The following is a 12,238-nucleotide window of genomic DNA, read 5'->3' as shown; positions in this document are numbered from 1 at the left end:
ATTGTACTCCCTTAGTATGTCGAAAGTTTCCTACAAATGCTTTAAATGGTCCTCTGCTCGCAGGGACTCAACTAACATGTCATCAATATAAACTTCCATTGATTTTCCTATTTGTTTTTTGAACATTCGATTTACTAGGCATTGATAAGTTGCACCAGCAGTTTTTAGACCAAATGGCATTACGTTATAATAGTAGGTACCGTACTTAGTGATAAACGGGGTCTTTTCCTGATCCTCCGGGTTCATTTGTATCTGGTTGTACCCGGAGTAGGCATCGAGAAAATTGAAAGTCTCGTGGCCGGCCGTGGTATCGATCATACGATCGATATTAGGCAAAGGAAAAGAATCCTTAGGTCATGCTTTGTTCAGGTCTTTATAATCTATACACATTCTAAGTTTGTTTCCCTTCTTAGGGTCTACCACCATATTTGCTAGCCATTTGGGGTATTTTACTTCTCGAATGGATCCTATTTTAAGAAGTTTGGTTACCTTGTCCTTGATGAAGGCATGTTTGACCTCGGACTGGGGCCTTCTTTTTTGCTTTACCGTATGGAATTTCGGATCCAAGCTTAGTCTATGAGTGGTTATTTATGGTGGGATCCCTGTCATGTCAAGATGGAACCAAGCGAAACAGTTCATGTTAGCCATAAGCAATTGAATAAGCTTTTTTCTGAGCTCAAGATCTAACCCCGTGCCCACGTATACCTTTCACTCGGGTAGATGTTCGATTAACGTGATTTTCTCCAGTTCTTCGACCGTTGATTTGGTAGCGTCGGAATCATCGGGGACCACGAAGGATCGAGGGACCCTATAGTCATCATCTTCGTTAGTCTTCTGATTCTCTAGTTGGGTCGAGGCTGACGTTTGTGATTGCTATTTGGTATCATGTTCCTCTTTCGAATCTGATCCCTTTGTCGATGATAGTGAAGATATCAAAATCACTTCATCAGCGACAAACATTTCCTTTGCAGCCGGTTTCTCCCCGTAGTCCATTTTGATTTCCTCCGATGTTAGGAATTTTAGAACCTGGTGAAGGGTCGAGGGCACTGCTATCATGTTGTGGATCCATGGCCTCCCGAACAGGGCGTTATATCACATATCGCCCTCGATCACGTGGAACTTCATTTCTTGGATGGTCCTAACCACGTTTACTGGCAAAGGTATCTCGCCCTTAGTAGTTTCAAACACCATATTGAATCCGTTTAGTACCAGGGTTGCAGGCACGACCTAGTCTTTTAGACCGAGTTGCTCTACAACCCTTGATTGAATGATGTTGGCCGAACTACCTGGATCAATTAAAACACGCTTAACTTGAATTTTATTCATAAGTACAGATATTACCAGTGCATCATTATAGGGTTGTATGATTCCTTCCGCGTCTTCGTCACTAAAGGACAAGGTTCTTTTAGGTGTGTAATCTTGAGTCCGAGATTGCTTCTCTCTTACAATCAATAACTTAGTGCATTTAAGCACCGGCCCTTGGGGGACATCGATCCCTCCGATGATCATGTGGATGATATATTGTGTCTCTTCTTGTTCGTTTTGTCTATTGAAATCTCTATTTTTGAAATGTTTTTTGGCCCGGTCACTTAAAGATTCTTGAAGGTGCCCTTCATTGAATAACCGGGCTACCTCATCTCTCAACTGCCTGCAGTCTTCAGTTCGTGGCCATGGGTGCCATGATACTTGCACATTTGATTGGAATTTCTCTAGGATGGATCAGACTATAGAGGTCGAGGCCACTTAGTATCTCTGATGCGTCCGATAGCCGACATGATGACGGATGCATCGATGTTGAAGTTATATTCTGATAACTGTGGTGCTTCCTTAGGTCCGATATGCCTGTCGAACCCATTCTTGTTCATCAGCCCCCGAGACCCTTGGCCTCAATCATTTCTCCTTTTGCCTCGTACGGAGTTACGTGCAAGTTCGTTACCTCTACGATCTCCGTTACACGGCCGATATCGATCTTTGTTCAACCTTGGTTCTCGGTCGATGTCCCTTTTGATAACGGACCCAGAACCCAACTGGTCGTCTTCGACTCTAATCTTCGATTGATATCGATTGTGTACATCGTCCCAAGTAACAGCCGGGTACTCGATCAAGTTCTACTTCAACTATCGTGAAGCCATCGAGCTTCGTTCATTCAGTGCTTGAGTGAAAGCAAGAACAACCCAATCTTCCGTGACCAGTGGTAGATCCATTCAATCCGTTTGGAAACGAGATACGAACTCTCTTAGCATCTCGTTATCTTTTTGCCTTACCTTGAAAAGGTCCGACTTCCTGATCTCAAATTTTATGGCTCTGGCATGTGCTTTTACGAAAGAATTTGCAAGCATAGCAAAAGAATCGATAGAGTTAGGCGGTAAATTATGATACCATATCATTGCCCCATTTGACAGGGTTTCCCCGAACTTCTTCAATAATACGGATTCGATCTCGCCGTCTTATAGATCGTTCCCTTTATTGGCACATATGTAAGAGGTGACATGTTCGTTGGCGTTGGTCGTCCCATTATATTTAGGAATTTCGGACATGCGGAACTTCTTGGGGATCAGTTTGGGAGCGAAAGGCTTTTGTACGAATGTTTTGGAATCCAAGCCCTTCAATACCGGTGGTGCCCCCGGGATCTGATCAACCTTGGAGTTATAAGTTTCTACCTTTTTGTCATTTGCTTCAATCCTCTTTTCTCTGGACTTAATTCGTTTTGTCAGTTCCTCGAGCATCCTAATAATTTCAGGATTAGTCCCCGATTCTTGTTCATTTGATCTTACTAGAGCTGGCCCCGTTTTGTGGGTGACTTCTCGGGGTGGACCGGGCTCGGCCCTGCTCGGCGCCTGGGTTTGGCTCTGCAACTGAGCTATTGCTACCTGTTGAGCTTGCAACATTTCGAAAATCATACGCAGGTTGATCTCATCTTCCCAACATTTTGGGTATTTCGAACTGCAGATTGAGTTCCACCATGAATGATGTTTTCGGGGTCGGAATATTGGTTCGCCTCGATGGCCACATGTGAGTTAACGTCAATTGGATCTACGGCCCGATCTCCAACGGGATCGACGAGTGGCCTTTCAACCCCAGTCGTCAGGTTGTTGTTCTCATCTTGAAGGCCAACTTCGTTGTCGATAGGTAGAGCCATTAATTGAGAGTTCATCGTTTATAACCTGAAATCAAAGACACTTCCAAGAGCAAGTGTAAAATGGTGTATTTTGCAGAGATTCGTACCAAATAACCACTGTTATCCTTAGCCCCACGGTGGACGCCAAACTGTTTATTCGAAAAATGGATAGAGTTGAATTTATACGTAGTTCTAAGAATACATGGTATAACTTGGTACAAATTAAAAAAATAAGTAGAGATATATCGAATATTGACTATAAAAAGGAAATAATACAAATACAAATTGAGTTGAGAATGATTGATAGATGAGCAAGATGAATCGATTTCAAAACCCCAAAAAAGGATAATATTTGCTAGATGTTATGTAAATCTCAATAATTTCTGAATGTGAGAGTGTATGAATATATCTCAATCTGTCTCTTACAAATGTTAGCCACTCCTAATATATTGGAGGAATTCTTCTTTGGATATAATTAAAAATACATAGTGGGGATTCCATGATAAATTAATTAATTAGTTTTTCCTTGATTTTCGCCGAGAGTCTCTCCCCAAATGCGGCTATAACGAGTCTTTTATCCCTTGGCTCGATCTCGATCTTGGTCGGTCTCTGGGTCTCGAGCTCGGTATTGATCGGTCTCTGGATCTTGAGTTCGATAACCCAATTTCACATCATAGCTCGATATTATAATGACGACCCTTGGTCCATCATGCTCCAATCTTTATTAAACATGCGAAGGGCAAACTCGATTTTGACCGTATAAAGTGATAACAGGTGAAACTTGCATTTCTGTTAAGTCTTCAAGTGACCAGCGTGAAATAACTTTTTCTTCTGGACTACGTTCTACAGCCGCTGCAAAAGATAAACAACTTACAGCTCAACTGGAAGAGACTGAAGTCCATTAAGACGATCAAGCTTTTATTGGGACACTGCTTTTACTTTTATGGACTCTCTCTACTAGTTAATAGCAGTAGAGCATTCCTATTGCTAGCACTTGTAAATACTTAATACTAAGATCCAAACTTCCAATGAAGCTACAGATAACATTTGGTGGAGAAGCAATGGATAGTTATGGTGCTGCTCGTTAATTAATATTGATATTTCTTTAAGTATAAACCTACTGTTAATTAAAAGATATATTCAACACTTTGACTATTTAGTATTAGAAGATGTTTAAGACTCTTAATTACTTGAAATGGGACTACTATATTTAGTTTATTTTACTCATTATTTAATTTTTATTTATATGTGACTGAAAAATATGCAAAACATGGTGTTACTATATGTTAATCCTAGTCTTGTTCTTCTCGACGAATAATCAAAGTATAGTTTCTATCTAATTATTAATTTCTTTTTATGTGTAGGAGAATGTGGGTGATGCATCTGAAAATGGTGGCGGAAAGTTAAATTGATCTTAATGTGAATGCGAAGAATTTTTGGATAATTAGGATGTCTAATATTCATGATACTATATGAAAATATTCACTTTTGTAAAGTTTATTGTTAATGGCATTTTGGCATATTATTTTATTAGTATGTATATTCATTTGATTTATTTGGGTATTTATTAGCTAATTTGGTTGTTGATATCATCAAAATATATGATAATAATGCATACACTTGAAATAACTATGATTACAGAATATATGTAAAATGTAATTTTTTTAAAAAAATTAAAAATAAATTGTATAGCCTAGTCAAAATTGCCACGCTTTAAAAGTGTGGCCAAATGTATGTACGTCTATCATGTATATAAGTAAAGAGTACGCTTTATAAGTATTCCTTTAGAAGCCACGGTTAACAAGTGTGGCCTATAACGTAACAAAGGCCATGATTTGAGTGTATAGCTGAAGGGTATAAAACTATTTCCATATGGAGTGTAATAAGCGCGGTCTTTGTTATCTAATAGGCCACCACTTGTAAGGCAACATTTGAAAAGCGTGCCTTTAGGTCAAAGGTTACACTTGTTTTGACCATCCCTAAAAAGTGTTGCCTAAAGTCGAAAAGTGTGGTCTGATCAACTACACTTTTTGCTAGTTTAAGCCATACTTTTCCGAGGTGGTCAAGGGCCTAAAATATTATAGTGGTTTATCCTGATAATTGCCTAGAACTGACTTATAACGAGCTTTACTTGTGGAGTGAAAATCAAAGTTACTGATAAGTCCTAGGACTACGAGGAGGAGACTGAACCATGGATTCTTGGAACTGTCTACTATGTGCATAGTCCATATATTCCTCTTCATCTTCTTGATTCTTGATTTCACAGGTCTCAGCTTCTTCTTTCTTCCCACTTGCTTTTCCCATTACTTCATAGTACAAAAAAGCTCATTCATATCTTAAGCACAATCATGTAGACACGATTTAAACACATACACACATACTCTCATACACACATACTCTCTCTCTCTCAGAAAGACTCACATGTCCAGAGGCGGATCTAGAACGATTTATGTTGATTCAATCAAATTTATTTATTTATGCTTGAAATATAAACATGTGCCAAAAGAATTTAAAATATATACATATAATAAGATTAAATAATCATTTTGACGCACTGTCTATAGATAGTGGATTTGCTTCTACGTATGGACGTGGTATATATGCAGACAAAATTTATATGGTACAAATTATGCTAGTTATCTATGTTGATAATGGATACTAGAAATGATAAAATATGTGCCTTTGTTTTGATAATTTGACAAAATTTATGAGAGAACCAGATAGAGAACCTGATACAATTGGTTCCTTAGAGTTCAGAGCAATTATTCAGATGTTTGATTCAATTCTCAATGAAATCAGATAACGAAACAACAGAGGGAACAACTAAGGATCAGTTCCTCCGGTCACAGTACAAGTCAACTCTATACTTGTTAAAGCTGTTGCACTGTACTCGCAATAGTACAACATCACTGTTGAAGCGTGTAGTGTACCGGACACTCCCTTGCATTATCTTTGATGACTTCACACATATAATAGCAACATGAGGAAAGGGATTTCATTACACGCTTGCAAAACCTAAACATTGAATTCTCTCAAGTGTGCAACTGTCCTTATTTCCTCTGAGGCAGTGAAGAACAAAGCAGCGACAGACCAAAGGACCTGTTTCCAACACTGATTATGTCTTATGTCCTTTAGTATTGTTGTGTCTTTGTTTCATGTTATTCACTTGTAATTCCTACACAGCTTTTCAGAAGCATTTCGTAGGACATAATTTAAACCATCATTGTTTTGGTTGTTTTGACTTGAGTTAGTCAAGTGTATAGCTTTGTAATATAGTTAATACAAAGAGGCTTACAATAGAGTTATTGTAATGGTTGAGGGATTAAGAGTTTAATTTCTAGATTGCAATAGGTTTTAATCTAAAGTTTGCTCAGTTGGAAAAGTTGAAATCCTACTAGGGTAGATCATGGTTTTTAATCCCGTGAGCTGGGAGTTTTTCACGTAAACATTGTTGTGTTCTTTACTTACTGCTATTTCTGTGGGAACTGATAAAGAACTAGGTTCTCTATACAGTTTGGTGGACCCTTAGTTTACATCAGTTGGTATCATATCAGGTTCTTTCTAAAAGGAGAATCAACATGGTTGCTCCACCAAATTTCGAAGAAAGACAATCAACCTACAGACCACTAATCTTCAATGGACAATACTATGGTTGGTGAAAAACAAGAATGTATGATTTTATCATGGAAGAGGATATAGAGCTCTGGGACGTTATCTATGATGGACCTTTTGTCCCCATGAAGACCATTGGCGAGGGAACAATTACAGTTCTAAAGACGAGAAAGGAGTACAGTGATACTGATCGGAAGGCTATCGAGAAAAACTTCAGGGCAAAGAAGATTCTCGTTTGTGGTTGGACCAAACGAGTACAACCGCATCTCAGCTCGTCAGTCTGCCAAGGAGATCTGGGAAGCTCTCCAAACTGCACATGAGGGAGCCACACCACTCAGGTCAAGTAGTCAAAAATTGATATGCTTACTACTGAGTATGAACTTTTTAAGATGAAGGAGGATGAGTCGATTTAGAAAATATATACTCCCTTTACCTCTATCATCAATGAGCTTCACTTCCTTGGAGAAGTTATCCTAAGAAACAAATTGATCAAAAAAATACTCAGTGTGTTACCAGGTTTCCTGGAGAGTAAATTTAACGCTATCACGGAAGCAAAGGATTTGTAGAAGCTAACCATTGATGAACTCATTGAAAATCTGAAAACATACGAGATGATGAAGAAGAAGAAGGATCTTAAAAAAAAGAGCCCCAAAAGGAGAAGAACCTGGTTCTCAAGGCGGACAACAATGATTCAAGTGGTGATGACACAGACATGGCCTATCTTACTCGAAGATTCCAGAAAATGGTTCGCAGAAATGGAGAAATTCCCAAAAAGGTAGCTCTAGTATAAACACCAAAGGATATGATTGCTGTCACAAGTGCAGAAAGCCAGGACATTTCTTCAAAGAGTGTCCTCTCCACAAGTAGGCCCACTACAAACACAACGCAGATAAGGCATTCCCCGATAAAAAGTTCAAGAGAAGAGATGCCACTGATAATATTATGAAGCAAGCTCTGGCTCCATGGGGAGATTCCTTTAGTAAATATGAGGGTGATGATGAACAAGGAGACACCTCCATGATGGCTGTTGAAAGTAAATCTATAGATTATGACTCTATATTTGCACCGATGGCAAGATCTGATGAAGATGAAGATGAATATAATGATGACGATAAGGTAAACTTTCTTGATGTTCAAAGAAATTTGAAAATCTTATTCTCAAAAGAAGCTGGTATCTTTAGCTAATGTTTTAATTGATGCTTACCACAACCTCATTAATAATAAAAATGTTTTAACTGAGGAAATTAGAGAGTTAGAATAAGAGAAAGATAATTTGGTAGTTGTAGTTGTAGATCTGAAGGAAACAGTGGAAGAAACAAAGAAAGAAAATATCATGTTAAAACATTCATTGGAAAAATACATGAACTCCTCTAAGGGAAAGAAAGTGGCAAGTGAGGTACAACTTAATCTTGAAAATGTACTCAAAAATGTCAAATTGAGTCTTATTGCTGAACTTAAAAAGAATAGACAACTTCAAGAAGATTTAAGCAGGGTTAAAAATGATCTGTATAAGTCTCTGAAGTGGACCTGGTCCTCTGATACAATCATTTCTATGTATAAAAGTAAGGGGAAACAAGTAAGGAATGAGGTTCCATAAAGCTAAAGCTCCCTATAGCCCACATAGCAAGTATGTTACTGTTACTGTTAACATGCGTTGTACTCATTGTGGCCAAACTGGTCATTACAAGAAGTTTTGTAAAGCCAAATTTCAGTCCCAACAGAAAACAACGTCTTTGTGGAAAAGGTACCCACTGCTAAGGAATTTGGTTCTCTGAAAAAGAAATATGTGATGCCTGCTTAGACAAGAAGAAGTTTGATTCACCCATTCCGTCATTACAAGGGACTCAAACTTGTTTGAGTTTCTAAGTCTAATCTCCAATTTTTTTGTGCAGGCAGCAGTGAGAGGAGGCAGTCAAAAATGGTACATGGATAGTAGCTGCTCTAAATACATGACTAGAAGATTGGATGATTTCCTCTCACTTAAGTCCTTGCAATGTGGGAGTGTGTCCTTTGAAAATGACAAGAAGGGATACATTCTGGGAGTTGGAAAAATCGGCAAAACACTCTCCCACTCAATTGAAAATATGTATTATGTAAATGGTTTGAAATATAGCATGTTGAGTGTCTCTCAAATCTGCGACAAAGGAAACAAAGTAAAGTTCTTGTCAAAGTCCTATACTGTCACTAATCTTATAACTGGTGAAATGATTCTGATTACAAAAAAGGTTCAAAAATATTTATGTTGCAGACTTTGACTCTCTAAATGGTGGTGATCTTACATGCCTGAGTGTCATTGATAATGATGCTAAGCTATGGCACAGAAGATTAGGGCATGCAAGTTTTTCTCTGTTGAACAAGCTAATCAAGAAGGACCTGGTTCGTGGACTGCCAAAGTCAAAGTTTAAATACCACAAAGTGTGTGATGCAAGTTTGAAAGGGAAGCAAGTCAGGTCCTCATTCAAACCAAAGAAGGAAGTGAGCACCTTAAGGCAACTGAATCTTTTTCATATGGATATGTATGGACCTATGAGGATGCCTAGGAGAGGAAGAAAGAAGTACATCTTTGTTATTGTTGATGACTACTCCAGATTCATATGGACCTTATTTCCCAAGACCAAGGATTAAACCTTTACAGTGTTTGTTGCATTTGTGAAGTAGATACAAGTGAAGATAGGCTATAATGTTGTGAGTATCATATCTGATCACGGCACCGAGTTTGACAATGCCAAGTTTGATGAATTATGTGTTGAACATGGTATAAGTCACAATTGTTTTGCCCCTAGAACACCTCAACAAAATGGTATTGTGGAGAGAAAAAATAGGACTCTTGAAGGTATGGCTAGGAGAATGTTGATTGACAGTGGTATGACAAAGAGATTCTGGGCTGAAGTAGTGAACACTGCTTGTTATTTGATTAACATGTGCATGAGTCCCTTCTTGACAAGACACCTTATGAATTTCTTAATGAGAAAAAACCAAAGCTGACTTACTGAAGAGCATTTGGATGCAAATTCTTCAGTCTCAATAATGGTAAGGAAACATTGGGAAAATTTGAGACAAAAATTGATGAAGGAATCTTTCTTGGTTACTCTTCTCAAAGCAAAGCATACAAAGTCTACAACAAAAGGACTCAATGTGTAAATGAGAGTGTATATGTGATCTTTGATGAATCTCACCACTCAAGTGAAAAAGATTCACATGATAAGGATGATCATGATGGAGACTTCTCAAACGTCCCTGGAGAGGTTATAGATATGGAAAACGGGAAGACGGATCTAATGAGTCAAGTCAAGGAGACTAGTGAAGAAGATGCAGCAGAACTTCCAACTGATTTGGAGAAACCTGGTCCCTACATCACAACAACTGAAGCTGACAATAGAGTTGCTGATGCTATATTAGGCACTCTTGATGCAGAGCAAAGAAGTGACATTCATACTTCCATTGATACCAATGATGGGTCACACATGGAGGAACCCGGTCCCTCACGTCTTGAAACCCAGGTGTCTAACTGTAAGCACATTAGCTCACATCCTCTTCAAAATGTGATAGCTCCTTTGGATTCTGGTATTCAGACTAGATCCGAGGCAAGAAACATGTTTTATTTCTCATCCTCCTTATCTCAAATTGAGCCAAAAATTATCAAGGAAGTGTTGAAAGTGCGACACCTGGTTCCTCGGCCCTCATATAGACCAGTGGTTGGAACCAAGTAGGTGTTCTAAAACAAACTTGATGAGTTGGAAAATACAACAAGAAATAAATCCAGGCTAGTTATATAAGACTACAATCAATAAGAAGCAATTGACTACGATGGAACCTTTGCTCCTGTTTCCAGAATGGAAGCCATCATAATTCTTATTGCTTTTGCATCTCATATGGAATTCAAATTTATCCAAATGGATGTTAAGAGTGAATTTCTGAATGGATTTTAAAGGAGGACGTTTTTGTCAAGAAACCATCTAGCTTTGAATGTCATGAACAACCTGAACATGTCTTCAAGATTGACAAAGCTTTATATGGATTGAAGCAGGACCCACATGCATGGTGTAAGAGATTGTCCAGGTTTCTTCTGGAGAATGGTTTCACTAGAGGAAAAATTGACAACACCCTATTTCTGAAAAAACGAGGGAGGAACCTGCTGATTGTGCAACTCTATGTTGATGACATAATTTTTGGTGCAATAAATTATTCCCTTTGTGAGGAGTTTGCAAAGCTCATGGGAAGTGAATTTGAGATGAGCATGATGGGGGAACTAAACTTCTTCCTTGGGTTACAAGTAAAGCAAACCTCTAAAGGAATTATGATAAGTCAGTAGAAGTACATCAAGGAGCTGCTGAAAAGATTTGAAATGGAAAGCTCAAAAACCATTGATACTCCATTTCTATTGCCACTCGTCTAGACATGGACGAACCTAGTTCCCCTATAAAAGAAACTATGTATAGACGTATCATTGGATCACTTCTATACCTGACGGCCAACGGACTTGACATTGTGTTTAGAGTTGGGTTATGTTCCAGATTTCAATCAAATCCAAAAGAATCTCATTTGAAGGTTGCCAAAAGTACCTGGTCCTCTATTATCCCCTAGGAGATAATTTTGACTTATTTGGGTATGCTGATGCTGATTATGTTGGATATCTGGTGGATAGAAAGAGTACATATGGAATGGAACATTTTTTGGGGTCATGCTTGATCTCATAGGGTACAAAGAAACAAAACTCTATGGCTCTCTCTACTATAGAAGCTGAATATGTGGTAGCTGCTTCTTGTTGTGCCCAACTACTGTAGATCAAGCAACAACTAGAAGATTTTGGTGTGTTTTCAGAATGCGTGCCATTATTGTGTGATAACACAAGTGCTCTCAACATGGCAAAGAACTCGGTTCGGCATAAGAGGACAAAGCACATTGATGTGCGACATCATTTCCCGAGGGACAATGTTGAAAAAGGAGTCATCTGTATGAAGTTTTGCAAAACATAAGACCAGGTAGCAGATATCTTTACCAAAGCACTTAGCAGAGAGTATTTTGAAAGATATTGTCTGGAGTTGGGATTGATTAAGTTGAGCTGAGAACCCGGTCCCTCGATGATTGGATATGAATAGATGGTAAGATAAATTGCTAAAAAATATTTTTAGGCGACTTCTAACTTAATTTAATACCGTTATAGGTAAACACGCATGGAAAATGGTGGATACGAAGGATCGGTGCCTCCATCGTCATGGTGATCAGGTCTATTTCTCAAACATGGCACATCATGTTCAAAATAATATGAACAAAAATAAGAAGTTTCTCTAGCCATATATGCCTCACAAATCGATCCGTCAATCCTAGATCTATTTTTGACAGTCCGCTTACATTTGCCAATAATCCTACATATTAGCATTATTTTTAGATGGAATAATGTTAAAATGAAACACATAAGGATAAATGATTAATAGTCATTCATTACCTCTCAAATGGATACATCCATCTGCATTGAACTGGCCCTCCAAGCTATGCCTCGTATGCAAG

The 12,238-nt window shown here is 38.4% G+C and overlaps 1 protein-coding gene across 1 annotated transcript; it reads left to right on the top strand.

The window, feature by feature from the left end:
• Positions 1–6,786: 6,786 nt before the first annotated feature.
• LOC142168067 (uncharacterized) lies at positions 6,787–11,706 on the top strand. The gene is made up of 8 exons (XM_075228727.1): positions 6,787–6,963; positions 7,598–7,846; positions 8,623–8,830; positions 8,979–9,295; positions 9,389–9,635; positions 9,836–10,314; positions 10,662–11,003; positions 11,515–11,706. The coding sequence occupies exons 1-8, from the start codon at positions 6,787–6,789 to the stop codon at positions 11,704–11,706; spliced, it is 2,211 nt and encodes a 736-aa protein (XP_075084828.1).
• Positions 11,707–12,238: the final 532 nt, after the last annotated feature.

This window comes from Nicotiana tabacum, chromosome 13 (assembly GCF_000715075.1).
Source record: "Nicotiana tabacum cultivar K326 chromosome 13, ASM71507v2, whole genome shotgun sequence".
Classification (NCBI taxonomy): domain Eukaryota; kingdom Viridiplantae; phylum Streptophyta; class Magnoliopsida; order Solanales; family Solanaceae; genus Nicotiana; species Nicotiana tabacum.
Note: the sequence above shows the minus strand (reverse complement) of the source record. Positions and strands in the feature narration are given on the sequence as shown.